Source organism: Enhydra lutris, unplaced genomic scaffold (assembly GCF_002288905.1).
Source record: "Enhydra lutris kenyoni isolate GAN:26980312 unplaced genomic scaffold, ASM228890v2 scaffoldscaffold5, whole genome shotgun sequence".
Classification (NCBI taxonomy): Eukaryota; Metazoa; Chordata; class Mammalia; order Carnivora; family Mustelidae; genus Enhydra; species Enhydra lutris.
The window spans coordinates 4,768,444-4,783,692 of NW_019154089.1; the positions used below are offsets into that span (position 1 = coordinate 4,768,444).

The 15,249-nt window shown below is 52.6% G+C and overlaps 1 protein-coding gene across 1 annotated transcript in view; it reads right to left on the reverse strand.

The window, feature by feature from the left end:
- LOC111141259 (solute carrier family 25 member 48) overlaps positions 1 to 14,759 on the reverse strand; it is a 37,704-nt gene extending 22,945 nt beyond the window's left edge. The window contains exons 1-4 of the mRNA XM_022493707.1: positions 14,714 to 14,759; positions 10,153 to 10,196; positions 5,461 to 5,532; positions 3,148 to 3,406 (exon numbers count right to left, since the gene is read on the reverse strand). Of these exons, the coding sequence (XP_022349415.1) occupies positions 3,148 to 3,406; positions 5,461 to 5,532; positions 10,153 to 10,196; positions 14,714 to 14,759 (421 nt within the window). The remainder of the gene's footprint in view (positions 1 to 3,147; positions 3,407 to 5,460; positions 5,533 to 10,152; positions 10,197 to 14,713) is intronic.
- Between the last annotated feature and the right edge of the window lie 490 nt (positions 14,760 to 15,249).

Sequence of the window (15,249 nt, forward strand, 5' to 3'; positions counted from 1 at the left end):
TAGGAATTGGGTTGCTAGAAAGATTAAACACTTACAGAGCTCCTAGCGTAGTACCTGGCGCAGGGTAAGGGATCAGTAAATACTGGCTATTCTGCCCCCACTGCTGTGACCTGGCTTCACCCAGATCAGAGGCCTGAGGAACACAGCTCAGGTGGACCCTCCACTCTTGATTTCTACTCTCCCTGCACTTGCTTGGGTAAACGGTCTTTGTCTCTAGCTGCCTGCTAAACAGCTGGGCCCAGGTGCTAATGACTTAGAACTCAGCAGGGCTGAGAAACCCTGGCCTGCAGGAACCTCCCTTGGCTTCTTGTTGAGAGCCTTCCCTGAGTTCACACAAGGCCAGTTCTTGGCACACTGAAAAGGACAGAATAAACACATGTTCATTTTTTGTTGCTGCCTCAAGGCACTGACGAAAGAGGACAAGTTTCCTTCTGGCACTATGATGAACTGACAACCTAAAGCCACGGACTGTGGCCTACCCACACAGGAGCAGAGCCAGGAACTCACCCTCCTCGGACGCTGTTCAATGCCTCCTATGGTGGCAAGGGCAGGGAGAGTACCCTGAACCTCGTGTTCTCACTGCTCAGAGAGCTTATCCAGGAAATGAGGCCCCAGAAGGATCTGGACTTCCCAGGTAGGCAGTTGTTCTCCACAACTGCTCAGGCCCTGGCAAGCAGGCAGGGGTAACCCTCAATGTAGCCATGAGCATGTGCACAGACCTGATCTGCAACAATCCCTCCACCCTCCTTCTACCTGCCCCAAAGCCCTTCCTGACCCCCAGCCTGTCCTGATTCCTCCCCTACCACCACATCTGGAGTTGCCCAATTGCTCTCTGCTGGAAAGAGCATTACAGGACAGATAGGATGTAGACACTTCTTCACCACTGCATCCCTAGCACCTAGCTCTGTGCCTGGCATATAGCAGGTGCATACATAGCACATTGGATAAACGAACAGGGCTAGCAGCCAAGAAGACCTGATGGTACTGTTATGGGTATTAAGTATCGGGCATATGGTGAATGGATTGGCAGTTTTAGCAGCTGCCGATGGGGACTGCTCATGTCCCTAACATTGGCTGCTGCTGCACACCCAGCTTTGGGACCCTTCTTGGGTCTACCCATTCTTTGACAGCCTCCCATCCTTCTTCCGAGCTCCAGAGGCTCCTAGTCTAGCCTCAGGATTCCTTGTAGTTCAGGCCTCCGCCTGCCAAGTTAGTTACCATTCTAGCACCCTCTGCAGGGAAGGCAGGGGTGAAGGAGGACAGGACAGAGGATACAATCAATTAATTTACCTCCAACTGTCCCGGGTGTTTATAAGGAAGGTGTTTTTTTGAGAAACATCTCCTTTGGTGTCCAGGCTCACTGTGCCTCACCTCGCCCAATATATGAATGCATGCCTCCCCTTCTTCCTCCCCTTCCAGGGTCAAAGTGTCAGGTTGTGAAGGAGGCAGGTCTGCTATGAGCAGAGGAGACCCATCACTGGTAATTCTTCCAACATCTGGACCCAAAGTGTCTGAAGACTTAGGGAGAGAGATTTCCTCCACACCTGAGACTGACACAAGCTTTTCTGAGAGAGGGACAGAGCCAAATGTGAACGTGGGGGCCAGGCCTCCTCGTTCTCAATCTGCTCATGACGCCCTTCATTCCTCAACATGTTTGCTTTTGTCTCTGGGACGGGACCAGATCAGTGAGCTTCAAACACTTCTATGAGGTGTCACCCTTTGGTGAAACTAAACTATACCAGGACATGGCTCAGTATGTCGAGTAGAGGGATGTGGAAACCCCTTGCCCTGTATCTCTCTGAGTGGCCCCAAAGACGGTATGCTGCGACCCTCAGGCTGAGCCAGCCTGCTGGGGTCCCGTGTCACCCCACATGCTGACAGTGACCACTTAGTGTCCCTCAGGCATGACCCGACATGTTAGGGCAGCTGGCCCCAGGCTCTCCACGGGCCCCAGTGAGGAGAGCAGCAACAGGGGGTATGCAGTCCTGTCCTGGAAACCTCCTGGGCCGGGCAAGATATGCAGGCTGAATCAAGGCGCTGGGGCTAGGGGCAGGAGAGCTGCTGGGCTGGAAAGCTCCCAAGTGCACTCTTTGGGCTTTGGCTGCAGAACCCAGATGAGCCCAGCCGAGCCTGGCCTCTGTGGGCAGAGGGCTCAAGGCAGCCCACTCAGAAGGCTGCCAGCAAGAGGGGTCTTGTCCACAAGAGCTGTCAGCCCAGATCAGATAACTGAGGTGTCAGGAAGGACCACAAATCCAGCCCTTCCTTTATGCAGACAGGAGACGGTGGCCCAGGCAGGAGCAGTGCCTTGCCTGAGGAGACAGAGTGACATCAGAGCCAAGAACCAAACCTGGAGAGAGTGAAATCTGTCTAAGACCCCAGCTCATCCTTTCTCAAGAGCTGGCACCTTCTACTCCCAACAGCAAGCACCTTCCCATTCTTTCCATCCTCCTTTAGGCAAAGCACAGCAGACACAGACACTCCTCTCTCAAGACGAAGGAAGTAACACACTCAGCCTGTAGTTCAGGAGGACTGTTTAACACACCAAGAAATGAAGTTCCAACCAGAATGTCAAGGAGGGGAAGAGGAACGACCCCTCACCCCGGCCACAGGTGGTGCAGGGGTGAGGCCTCCCAGCACACTCCCTGGTGTTGTGGTTTTGAGACCCATGAGTCCATCAGGGCTCCAGCCCTGATTTAATGCTCTGGGTTGCTCTTCTAAAATTCTTAATCATTTTTTAACAAGGAGTCCCCCGTTTTCCTTCTGCACTGGACACCACAAATGATGCCACTGGTCCACTGGTCCTCACCCACCAGTCATTCATTATCTGTGTGGCCCTGTCTAAGGGTCGTCACTTCCAGGAGCCTCCACTTTCTCCCCTGTAAAATGGACATGGTCATAGCACCCGCCTTACAGAACTGTTAGGAAGACCAATGACAAGAGCATACCCAGAACACTAAGCAGGTGGTTGGCATGGAATAAATAATTAATGACTGTTTACTACAATTGATCAAAATGCTAACTGCAGACTCTTAGACAACAACGCAGGTACTCTGCTCAACAAAAAGGAGACAAGCAGCCGCATCCCAGATCTGGCGGACCAGGGAAGGGCCACTGGTGCCCAGACGCCAGGCCCCTCCCCCCCCTTACCTTCCTGAGACGGCCGCGTTTGCATCTGCAGCCGGATCTTGATGAGGTCCACGGGCGTCCCCACCCCGACGGAGACCACGCCGGCCACCATGCTGGCCAGGAGAAGGTCAGACAGTGTGCGGGACCGGCTGGCCTCGGACTCCCGGCCGTGGTGCTGGCTGAGGAACCGCTGCGTGTTACTGAAGACCCCAAAGACCACCGAGTTGTAGACAGCGATGCTGGCAAGGGGAAAGGACATGCCCTTGAAGAAGCCGAACACCTGTGGGAAAACCAGGGGGCAGGAGCATGAGGGCCTCGGGCTGTCTGCAGGCCAGGTGCCAGGCTCCCCACATGGTGCTTGGCATAGACCCTGCCCTCTTGGAGCCCGCAGGCTGGGGAGGTGACAGCACGGGAAAACTAAATCATCATGTCGGAGACAAGAATTAAAAAAAAAAAAGGTTGCTGATGTGATGGGAGGGACCAGGTGGGTGAGTGAGGGGTGGCTCTCCATTCCCCCACAAGGTACAATCTGGCCCAAGGGAGGAACCCACTTCTGTAGGCAGTTCTGTTTCCTGAGTCCAGGTGCCCTGGGCCTGGAACCCATATTTGCCACCAGTGTGGCAGTGTTCTTGGGCTGGAAAGCTATCAGGCTGCATGGAGCCCTCATGGGTGGTGGACTTGCCGAGCACCCCACGTAACTTCCTCATTTACCACTCGACCAAAAGCATTCTCTAGGGCACTTGCCATGGGCCAGGCCCTGGGGGCCAACTGTAAGAACGAAATACTTGCTGCCATAACTGAGCCCACATCTGGGGGTAGGAGAGGGGAGGGGGCAACAGATAAACTGACAGGTGATTAAAATTCAACCTGTTAAGGGTGTGGTAAGGGTCTGAGGGGAAGGGAGCTGCAGAAAGACAGCACCAAGAGGCTTCCTTTGCACATAAGCAGAGACCACAGCAGAGGGTGCTGGAGTCTGAGAGGAGAGGGTCCTTTCCACACTGAACTCTCAGGGAACATCATAGACACTCCTCTGAAATCTGGAATATTCCACAGGCCCTTGAAGGAGTCAGGGCAGCACTTTCAGCCCCATGCCAAAAATGAAAAAGTACCAGGAAGCTATTATACCAACTCCAGGTTGCCCACAAACCTGCTAATCCTGACCTGGTTCAGAGGTAGGACACCGCACACATACACACACACCACTTCACACACATATGCATGCATACACACATGCACACACACCTCCTCCCCACCTCAGGTTCTTCTTCCAAAACAATCTTCCTCAGATAACGTGGGACATCACTCAGCCTTGAGGTGCTGTGTCTCCAAGGAACACCTGCAGTCCCCACAAAATGGCCCAGAGGCAGGGGGGAGGGGTGCGGCTGGGGCTGGCAGGCACTGTGGAGAATGTGTGCCCAACAGCAGAATCAGGGGCCACCTCTCAGGGAACTGGGGAATCACACACCACCCCGAACAGCTTGTAGTCCTTTGTAAAGCAGCCCAGCAAGAGAGTTTGAGCAATGCCCTGACACAAAACACACCTCTGAGGAAAAGGTCCGGGCACAGGCAGGAGGCTCCTGAGCCCCAGGGCACTTGCTAGGATGGAGGCTGTGGAGATGGTGGTCGATAAGAAGGCCACATTTCCAGGTACTCGAGGGAAAGCCCAGGGCTGCTATCAATGATTTCTTTAAATCATCAAGTCATTTCATCATTAATTAGAAAATGTATTTTAAATTCCCCAAAGCAGGGCCTTAGAAAGTCTTTGGAAAGCACACGCTCATTCTTAAGAAGGGCACATGATACATCTTCCACAAAATATTATTCGCATTTTCCTCTTTGGGAAGGAAAATCCTAGGTCCCCTGCCTTCTAGCAACCTGAGGGACAAGCCAGCTCTGGGCATCTGGAATCCCAAGGGCCTGGCTCCCACCACCCCAGGTGAAGGGACACCTGTGAGCAAACGGTTTACCGGTCTCACCTTTGGCTCTGAAAACTGACATGTCCCCCTGTTTCTGCAGGAATTTTCTACTCTGTGATTCTAAATTCCTCAGAATTTCTCCAGAGAGGTTTCACAAAATCAGCCCCCACCCCCCAGTAACAGCACACAAGATGGCTGGGTTAAGTTTAGGGGACATACAATATTTGAGGTGTGGTGTGAGACGAGGAGAGAAGAGGCAACATAGAGCCAGAAGTGATGAGCAGGAATGAATGGACCTCCAGCCTGACAGGCTGGTGTCGGGGTTCTGGCCGCAGGGCCCAGGCCCCGGGCAGGCTTCAAGCTGTGTGCAGGAGTCCCTGAGGGGGATAGCTCCAGCTCCTGTCCTGGAGGCACTTACACTCTCCCTCCTGTACACCGTGCGGATGCAGCTGAGGGTGTTCTCATAGTTGACGCCGGCCTGCAGGAGAGTCTGTGGAGAGATGCGAGGAGGTGAGGGCCCAAGCCAAGATGGTGCACATCCCCACTGCCCCAGAGAGCACGGGCTTGTGGCACTGAGGCCCAGAGAGGGGAAGGCCCTGTAGGCCCTTCCTGGCCCAGCCAGGAAGGAGGGCAGGATTTCTGTCCCCGCCAGGCTGGTGCAGCGTCCTCTGCCAACACTGCCTCCTTCAATGTCCCCTTCAGGCCTTGCTGAGTGTGGCAGAAGCACTCTTGGGCTGAGAGAAGAACAAAAGTCTCTTTGTTGTTTGAAAGCGATGTTTGTTGGGGGACATGATCCCCGCCTTTTGAGTGCAAACACTTTCCAGGGCTCTGCCCCATCCGCTGCCCATCACTCTGCCATCCTAAGTATTCCCTGAGTGACCCGCCCTTCGTAGCTCCAGAACCCCTTCATCTCTCACGGGGATGGTGCGCTGGTTGCCGGCGGTTTCCCCACTGGCTCCTGCTCCCTCTCAGCCCTTGGCCTGCGTCTACACAATAGTCACACTGATCACTTCTGACAAGAGCGGATCGCTATTTACAGCTCACTGGTGTCTTCCCACCAGACTCAGAGTAAACCCCCCACTCTCTACCAGTGTCAATGAGGCCTGGGTTGGCACCAGACCTGCCTCTCACCCCTGCATGTCCTTTCCTCCATGCCCCTGCCCTCTGAGCCCACCACGTGGTACATCCCCCAATCCCTGGCCTCACTTTCCCCTCCCGCACCCTGCCTGAACTCTCCACCGGCTCTTCCTTCCCCCAGAAGGCTCTTCCTTCAGCTCCTGCTTATCCTTTGTGTCTGAGCTTGTCATATCTCTGTTTACTTTGGTTTTATTTGGGCTCCCCCTCTCTGTCTGGGCTGTCTCACATTTCCCTCTTGTCCCCATGTGGAGCATGGCCCTGGCATGTATCCCCTTTGCACCGGCTAAATGAGGGACTAGAAGGGAAGACATGGTGTCCTCTATTGGAAGTTGGCTCTCGTGACCAGGGGCATCAGTAGACAGGCAAGGAGAGTCTGAGGAGGCTCACAAAAGTGTCAGGGCACCCCCTCTGAGCCTGGTAAGAAGGAACTCCAAGAACCACAGGAGCAGTGACTGCACCCTGCCCACCAGAACCCAGGGGTCCCTGAGGACTAAGACCCAGAGTGCAGCCTAACACATCACACTAACAGCCTGAGCTCAGCGTGTAGACAAGGAGCAAAGACTCTGGCAGAACACACATCATAAAGGTGGTGGTCTCTGAGGTGAAAATCACAGGAAATGTTTTTTCTGCCCTGAACGGTGTTTCATGTCTGACTTTCTTACGATAGACAAGGGTTACTTTCATTATTTTCAATTTATATTATTTAAAAATAATGTTAAGCATACAACTAATATGGGAATAAATTTTCTTAGTAAAAAAAAATTCAACATTCTCCCTCCTCAATCCACCCTGCCCCCCTGCCTGAGCTAACCAGCATGGCTAACAGCATGGCTACGAGCTTGATAGGCATTCATCTCCATGGGCTTAGAGACCCCAATGGCCATGGGAAATCCACAGCACTCTCACAGGCAGGACAGGTAAATGGTAGTGTATGTTTTATAACTGTTACTTTCATAATCAAAGAAATGTAGCAGGTGACTCATTCAACCAGTACGATTGAATGCCTGTTTTCCAACAGCCACTGTTCCACTCTCAGGAGACTTTCAGCAGTAGAGGAAACCAACCTCCTGGCCTCGTGGAACTTAGAACTAAGTGGGGATGGGGGGAAAAAAGAGTCAATAGTAGGTAATTCCCAAGCAAATATCTAGGTCTGCTGAGGACAAGTACCATGGCGCAAAACAGACCTGGGGGTCAGAAGTGTGGGCTGATTGAGGGAAAATGCAGTATTTAACCATCTGGAGGTGAAGACATGGGGGAAGGCGCAGAGAGATGAGAAGCGGGCTCACACGAATGGGCAGACCCACAGAGCTCTACCTTGGGGTGGGGTATTCCCAACCAGGACAAGAATGTAGGTGAGGAGACTTGAGCACAGGCCTCCCTCTTTCCCCTATTTAAGGCTGGTGTGGAGGGGATACTCTCCACTGGCCCCAGTGCGGGCAGGGCTGCCTCTGGGGACTGAATCCCCAAGAAGGTTCAAGTTCCACTGAAAAACTCGAGGACCCGAGTTACTAAAAAATCGTACATGAGGAAGCTCAACCTAGGAGTCAATCCCAGGTCACAGAGGAGTTTTAAAACCATGGAGCAAAGGTCTCCCAGCCATACTGAGCCCTTGGGAAGGCTGCCACGGAGGCCAGGTGCATGGCACATGCCTCTGGGGCCTCGGTTACAACAGGGGCTGGAATTTAGTTGCAACAATTGCGTTCTTGGGGAAGTACGGGGCCTCTTCCAGAGCTTATCTCACAGAATCCCACAAATGCCATGCAGCCCGAACACTCGCTCCGTTTTACAGATGGAGAAAGCTGACTTCTTGTATTAGTTCTCCTACTGCTGCCGTGACAAATTATGACAAGTTTGGCGGCTTACCACATGCATATTTCATTCCCTTACCAGTTTGCTGCTGGTCTAAAGGCAGCTGAGCCCTGATCAGGAAGTCCTGGGCATACTGCATCAGGCATACACCCCAAATGCACCAGCTGGGCCAAGAGGCAGGTGAGAATCTGGATCCCAGCTTCAGGGCCACTGTGCAGCCAGGGGCTGGCCCTCCCACCAGTGATGGGGCAGCCATGGGCAGGAAAAGAGCCTCTGACCTAGGTTAGCAGCGCAGGAGTTTTTAGCTCGGCTCTTCCTGTGGCAAGCTCTGGGACCTCAGACAAGTCCCAAGGCACTTGCAACACAAGACAAGCTTGTGGGTTCATCAGGATGGGAACGGTTCACTCATGACTCTGTGCCACAGGGACAATCTTCACAAGAGCCCTGCTGGGAGGTGCTCTTTGCCCATTTTTCAGATGAGGAAAGCAAGGCTCGGGGAGGTAAAGTGCTGCACCCTGGTCACAGGAGAGTAGGTGGACAGGCTGAGAATGCACTCCAGATTATTCCGACTCTAAAGCTCTTGCCCGGACCTTTCTAAGACAGGGACTCCAGAGAAAATGTAAGCCAGAAGAAAGGAAGGAGCATGTTCTGGGGAGTAACAAGGGCCCTGGGCCACATCCCTGGGCTGGGACCAGGCCAGCCATGTAAGCTGGCATCACCAGGCTGGTACCCTGTGCGGGGAGGTTCTCAGGCTGGGCAGAGACTGGATTTGACATATCAGGAAGGGTTCCCTCAGAGACTCCAGGGGCAGAGAGGACAGGAGGAGGAGCACTCCAGCCTTTTCAGGTGGCCAGACTTGCCTCTGTGGGGAGGGGGCACCTTCAACAAGCCCCTGGCCTGGCGAGGGTTAAGGGAAGGATGCTCTACCAGAGAGACACAAGAGGCAGCTTGTGCCAGAAATGTAGCTGGAAGGCCCACGGGGCAGGGATTGGATTTGCCTGGTCTACCACTGATGCCTTGCTATCCACATACCGTCTACACACAGAACGTGTCCAGTATGTGAAAGTATGAGAAGAAGCAAGGCCCATATGGGGCTGATCCCCATCAAGAAAAAAGCAGGCCTAGGCTCTGACCTAGAGGGCCCGCTGTCAGAGAGGGAGGAAGACAGGGCAGGGGATGGAGGGGAGGCCGGTGTGTGATCATAGCAGCCATTTGGCGAGAGCCAGAGCAGCTTGTCTTAGCGCACGATCCAGGCAAAGTTTTAGATATGACTGTGCAAGTCAAGGGTGAGAAGGCACTATTTGAGACCATGCCCCAAGGTATGGCTCTGTAGTCCTGTTCACCACTGAGGACAGGGGGCAGCAATGGGGGTGGCGTCAAAGAATGTCCCTTTGTAGAGCGCCTCACTCCCTCACTCCTCAATACTTTGACACCTGGCATGACCTCGGGCAAGCCCTTTGCCCTTCCTGGGCCAGCTTCTCCATCTGTAGAACAAGGGGCGTGGATGAGCTCCATGCCAGAAGGCCGTGTTGGGTCCTCAAACCTCCCCTACCTCCTGGAGTTATAATGGCTCCCCATTCCCAACCCAAGTCCACAGACCTGCTCTGACAGTGAAGGCCTCCCAGGATGGAGTGCTGACCCACCTTTCCTGGCTTCTGATCTAGAGCAGCTTTCGCAAACCCGCTGCATCGGCCAAACTGGCCATGCTGGCTTTTCCCAAGCGTGACCTGCACACGGTGTCCCTACCTCAGTGCCTTAGCTCTAGCCTGGAGTATCTGTTCTCATCACCTGAAACCCAACCTTAAATTCTGGACTCAGCTGCCACCTCACGCCTGAAGCCTTTCTTGTTCCTTAGTTGCACAGGGACTGGCAAGGGATACTTAGCATTGCCTTGGCTCCCTCCCTCACAGCCCATGAGAAGCTGGAGGCAGATATGCAACATTCACAAAAACAAAATCACTGCCAAGTAACCAGAGGAGAGCAAGGATTCCAAACCAGTCCTCCTAGCACCCCACCCCCCCCCCACCCCCACCCCCAGGGTTGGCATAGAGAATCTGCCTTGGGCTGGAGACTGTCTTGGGATCAGAAAAGGCAGACGCATTCCTGGAGGCAGACTCACTCCAGGCCGCTTTCCAAGAGGTAAAGGCAAACATGGCTGCAGTACCTTGACTGTGTCTAGAGGGTGGCCAACGATGACACTGGCTGCACCTGTTGATCAAAGAAGAAGACCTGGTCACTGACCGCTGGATTCCTCACATGTACCAGTTGGCTCTTGGGATAAGACAAACAGCTTGGGCACTCCCATTCACTCATTCAGTCAATGCCCAATTACCAGAGCCTCCCCCGACCCACTGCAATGTGCTAGGCACTGGCCCAGTCACTGAGGAAGGCAGAGAAAATGAAGTAAAACCTGGGCCCTGCCTCAAGAAACAAGCACCCCCAAAAAAGGGCAGTGAAGTTGCTGGGACAACTGGTGATCCACATGCTTAAGAATGAAGCTAGACCCCTACCTCATGCCATATACAAAAACAAACTCAAGAGAGACTGAAGACCTTAATGGAAGCATTGAAACGATAAAAATCATTTGCTGAAACACAGGGGAAAAAACTTCATGGTCTTAGATTGGCAACAGATCCTTAGAACACCAAAAGCACAAGTCACAAAAGAAAAAATAAATTGTATGTCACACAAATTAAAACTTTGTGTGCAGCAAAGGACACTATCAAGAAGGTGAAGACAAGTTATGGAATGGGGAGAAATATCTGCAAATCATACATGTGATAAGGGTCTTGTATCCAGAATTTATACGAAATACTTAAAACTAAAAAAAAAAAAAAAAAAAAAAAAAGTATTTTTTTAAACGTAGGCTTCATGCCCAACATGAGGCTTGAACTCACAACCCTGAGATCCCAAGAGTCTCACATTCCACCAACTGAGCCATCCAGGTGTGCCCCACCATTCTGTTTTTTTTTTTTTTTTTAAGCAAAGGATGGGAAGAGACATTTCTCCAAAGAAAATATACACATGGCCAAGGTGTACATGAAAAGATGTCTAAAACCATTAGATGTTAGGGAAATGCAAATCAACATCACAGGGAGATTCCCCTTCATACCCATTAGAATGGCTACAGTTATTTGTTTGTTATTGTTTTTTTTCTTTTTCTTAAAGGCAAACAGTAAGTGTTGGTGAGGATATGGAGACTGGAACTCTTGCTCATTCCTGGTGGGAGTGTAAAATGTTGCAGCCACTGTGACAACGGTTTGTCATTTCTTCAAGAAGTGGAACAAAGAATCACAATATGGCGCAGCAATTCCACTCCTAGATAGAGAGCTGAAAGATCGGACCACGGGCACTGAACAAGTACACGAACACATATATTCACAGCAGCACTATTCGCAACAGCCAAAAGGTGGAAACAGCCCAAATGTCCATCAGTACGTGAGTGGGTAAATGCAATGCAATGCGGTAAATCCTTGCAATGAATCCTGTTGAACATCAACGGGAATGAAGTGCCGATGCCCTTACAGTGTGGAGGAAGGGTGCAAGAGGCCAGACGCAGAAGGTCCCAGGGTGTCTGATTCCATCTACTCTAATTATCCAGAACAGGCAAACCCACAGAGACAGAAAGCTGGTTAGGGGTTGTCAGGGCTTGAGGGGAGGGGAAATGGGAGTGACTGTTTGATGGATCCAGGGACTTCTTTGGGCAGTAGGAAAATTTGGAACTAGACAGAGCTGACAGGTGCACGACACCGTGAATGCACTAAATGCCACTGAATCGGATGCTTGAAAATGATTATTTCTAGGTTATGTGATTGGTGCCTCAAAAGGGGGGGAGGGTGTGAAGAGAAAACCCGGAAACTTTTTGGTTACCTATGGTTCAGTTTACTTCACTTTTTTTAGACCTCACTTTTAGCAGGTGTAGGTGAGAGTCATATTAGCATTTACCTCATGATTCCATTGCAAGAATGAAATGAGCTAATGAAGGTCAAGTACCGGCAGAGTTCTGGCTCTAATAGGCTGTCACCATCCACTTTTAGTTGGGTTTTTTAAATTTGTTTTTTGTTTATGTTTTTGTTTTTAAGAAGGCTTCTCTGACATGGTGATGGAATCTCTGGATTTTTCTTCTCACAGAAAAATGCCCATCTGCACACACAGTCGCAAAGGCCTGAACAAATTCCCTGCCCCGCTGATGAGGAATGAAGCCTTTCTGTCCGCATGGGTGATTTAACCAGGTAAGGCAGTCCTGGAATATGAGACGGGTAGAGGGGCAGAGGAACAAGCTGACCCCAGAACAGACATGTGCTCCGTCTAGAACCTCCAGGCCCTTCTCAGTCCCTTCTTCCCACAGAAGTGGGAGGAGGCAGAAAGGTGAGAGGCAGAAGGAAATGAGTATTCATTCTATAGGAGCCCCTCCCAGCAGGGAAGAAAGGACTTCTGGTCTCCAGATTCTAGTTGCTTCACTATGGGCATCCCTTAGCCCAGGAAAGCAGCCTCCGAGCCCCTAGGACATGTATCTCCCTGGTCATTCATTAGTCCATGCATCTGAAAGCAGGGAATACAAAGATCAGAAATGGGACCATCAGGTCAGTGGTTTCCAGACCTGAGGGCCTCACAGACCAGTAAAACTTCCAACAAAATGTAAAGGATGTCATGGTGGAATTTTATCCTGCAAGTTCATTAAGAAGGAAAACAGCTAGAGATGAGTACAGGGGTTAGGATGGCTCTGGTACCAGGCTGTGTGGGTTGGAATTCCAGGGCTTCAGCTGGACGCACGGCCTTGGGCAAGTCACTGAATGTCTCTGTACACCCATTTCCTTGTCGGTAACATGAGGATGTAATAATGGTAGCTACCTCACTGGGGCTACAAAGAAATACACACCAACAGACATGAGACCATATACTGTCTGATTCAATTTGCATAAAATGCCAAGAAAAGGCTAATTTATCGAGCCAGAAAGTAGATTCAGAAAGTTGCCCAGAGGCAGAAGGAGGGCACGGAACTTAACTGTGAATGGGGATCTTACTGGGGAAGAAAATGTGCTAGAACGAATTTATGGTAATGGCTGCACCACTGGTAAGGTCGCTAATAATCACCGAATTGTATACAAAATTGATGCACAAAATAACCTCAGAGAAGTCATTTTAAAATTACCTGTGGCCCTTCAACAGCACCTGCTATTGACTCAGCATTCAGGTATGATCCTCATCCTCACTCCAGGGAAGCAAGAAAACCCCCAAATCAAAAGACAACAACAAAATGATAACATCAACTCGCAGAATAAAGGACAATCCACTAGTTACTGTGTGACTTGGGGAGGGTCCCAGGATCATCAGAGACCTGTAGCTACTCGGACAGCCTTACCCTCAAATCCAGCCAGGGACAGCCCTTCTGAAGTTGGTCTGGCTATGTAAGGGTACAGCCTTAAGTAGGGACGGCTCTCCCCCAGAATAGCTGACGGTTGTCCAAAGAGGGCCTGAATAGGGCCAGTGGGACCCTGGGTAGCACCCTGACCCCATGGTGAGGTTAGGAGAGGAAGGTCTAGACGGCCTGTACAAAAGAACTGCTTATGGTGAAAGGGACCACCTGTGCTCATGACAGCGAGAAGCAGGGGCCCTGCAGCCACGTGCTGGGGGTCAAAGGCAGGCGGAACCATCAGAAAGGGATCCTGGAATGCTATCTGGTCTGTTGTTCTTTTTATGTTTCATTTTCATTTTCCTATAAATCTCCTGGTCCCCATTTCCAGAACACTTGGTGGGGCACAAACATACTAATTATAGCCTCTGCCTCAGCACCTCAGGTTTTTGGTTTTGTTTTTGCTTTTGACTTTGGGCAGAGGTTGCAATTGCCAACATCCCTTTTCTGAGGATCCTCTTAGATGGGGCCAAAAGAAAGATAACATTCTACAGTAAGTGCTAGTGCTTCTCATCCCCTCCCCGGGCCCCAGTGGTAGCTGATAAGAGTAGAGAAATAAACCTACTGTAAAGAGACGATCAGAGAAGCGAGGAAATGCAGGCAACTCTTGCCCAAGCAAACCCATCCCGGGCCCAGCAGACACCGGTTCCAGGAGCGGCTCCAAAGGAAAAATGGCTCCAAGACGGCCAGGAGGAGAAACCGGACAGTGGATAAAAGCTGAAAACTGGAAGGGTTCCTCCTATCTGGCAATGGGCACCTGCAAGCCAGGCGCTGGGCTCCCAGCTCTGCGCCCCGCACCCTTCAGCCAGGGCGCCCTCTAGGGCCGGCCTGATCGCGAAGCCGGGCTCCCCATCGGGCGCCCGGGACAACCGCCACCCTCACCCAAAAGTTCTTGCAGCTGTGTCCTCAAACTCGGGCGCACACCCGGTCTCTGAAGGGTGTGTGCACGCCTGGGCGCTCCATTGGCTGTCGGCTTCGACGGCGGGTTTAATAGTTACCGGAGACAGTCCTCGGGATCCTCATTTTGAGGCAAGGCCGCAGCTCAGGGGGAACCTGCGACACTGGCGGGGCAGCGGGCGAGGGACAGCAGGCGAGGGACAGCGAGGCCAGCAGGCGCGGGGCGGTGGAGCACTCCGGCAGCAGGCGGCGAGCACGATGTGCGCGGGGTGGAGGCGCAGGGGTGCGGGACGCCCAGACGTATCATGGCACGGTCTGTAAACTCGGCCGGGTCCCTCTTTTTCTCCCTGGCCCGGACGTATCCTGCAAGCACACTCACCTCCCGAGGTTCCCTCCCATCCAGGCTGGGGCTCACCTCCGATCCAGCCCGCCGCGAAGTCCTCCAGCTGGAAGCTGCCCATGGCCGGAGCCGCGGCTCCTCGCGCTCCCGGAGCCCGGTCGGTGCCCAGTCAGAGTCCGCGGCGCATGCCCCGCCGGCCCGCGTGTCGGGGGAGGAGGTGGGAGCCTGGAGCGCAGCCCAGGACCTCCGGCTTGCCCTGACTCTGAGCCGCGCGACCGATCAGCCACCGCGCTCACCTCTCCAAGTGTCGGCCGCCGCTGCTAGCACGCCCCCAGCGGACCTTAAAGGCGCCGCACCTCGCCGCTCCGGGACATTGGGGCCCGGCGCGCGCGGCATTCCCTCAGCGCCCCCTTCTCCATCGCCCACGCCGGGCCACCTTACACCCTCCACGCCTCGAGGCGAAGATGCCGGCCCTGCCTTGTTCACACCTTCCCCGAGACACTGCAAGAGATGTCAGGGACAGTTTTGCAAAATTCATTAGAGGTGGAAATGGAGGCTTTATCCCAAGTCTAGAAGAACGTGATCGCAAACACCAGGAGGTGATAGGATCC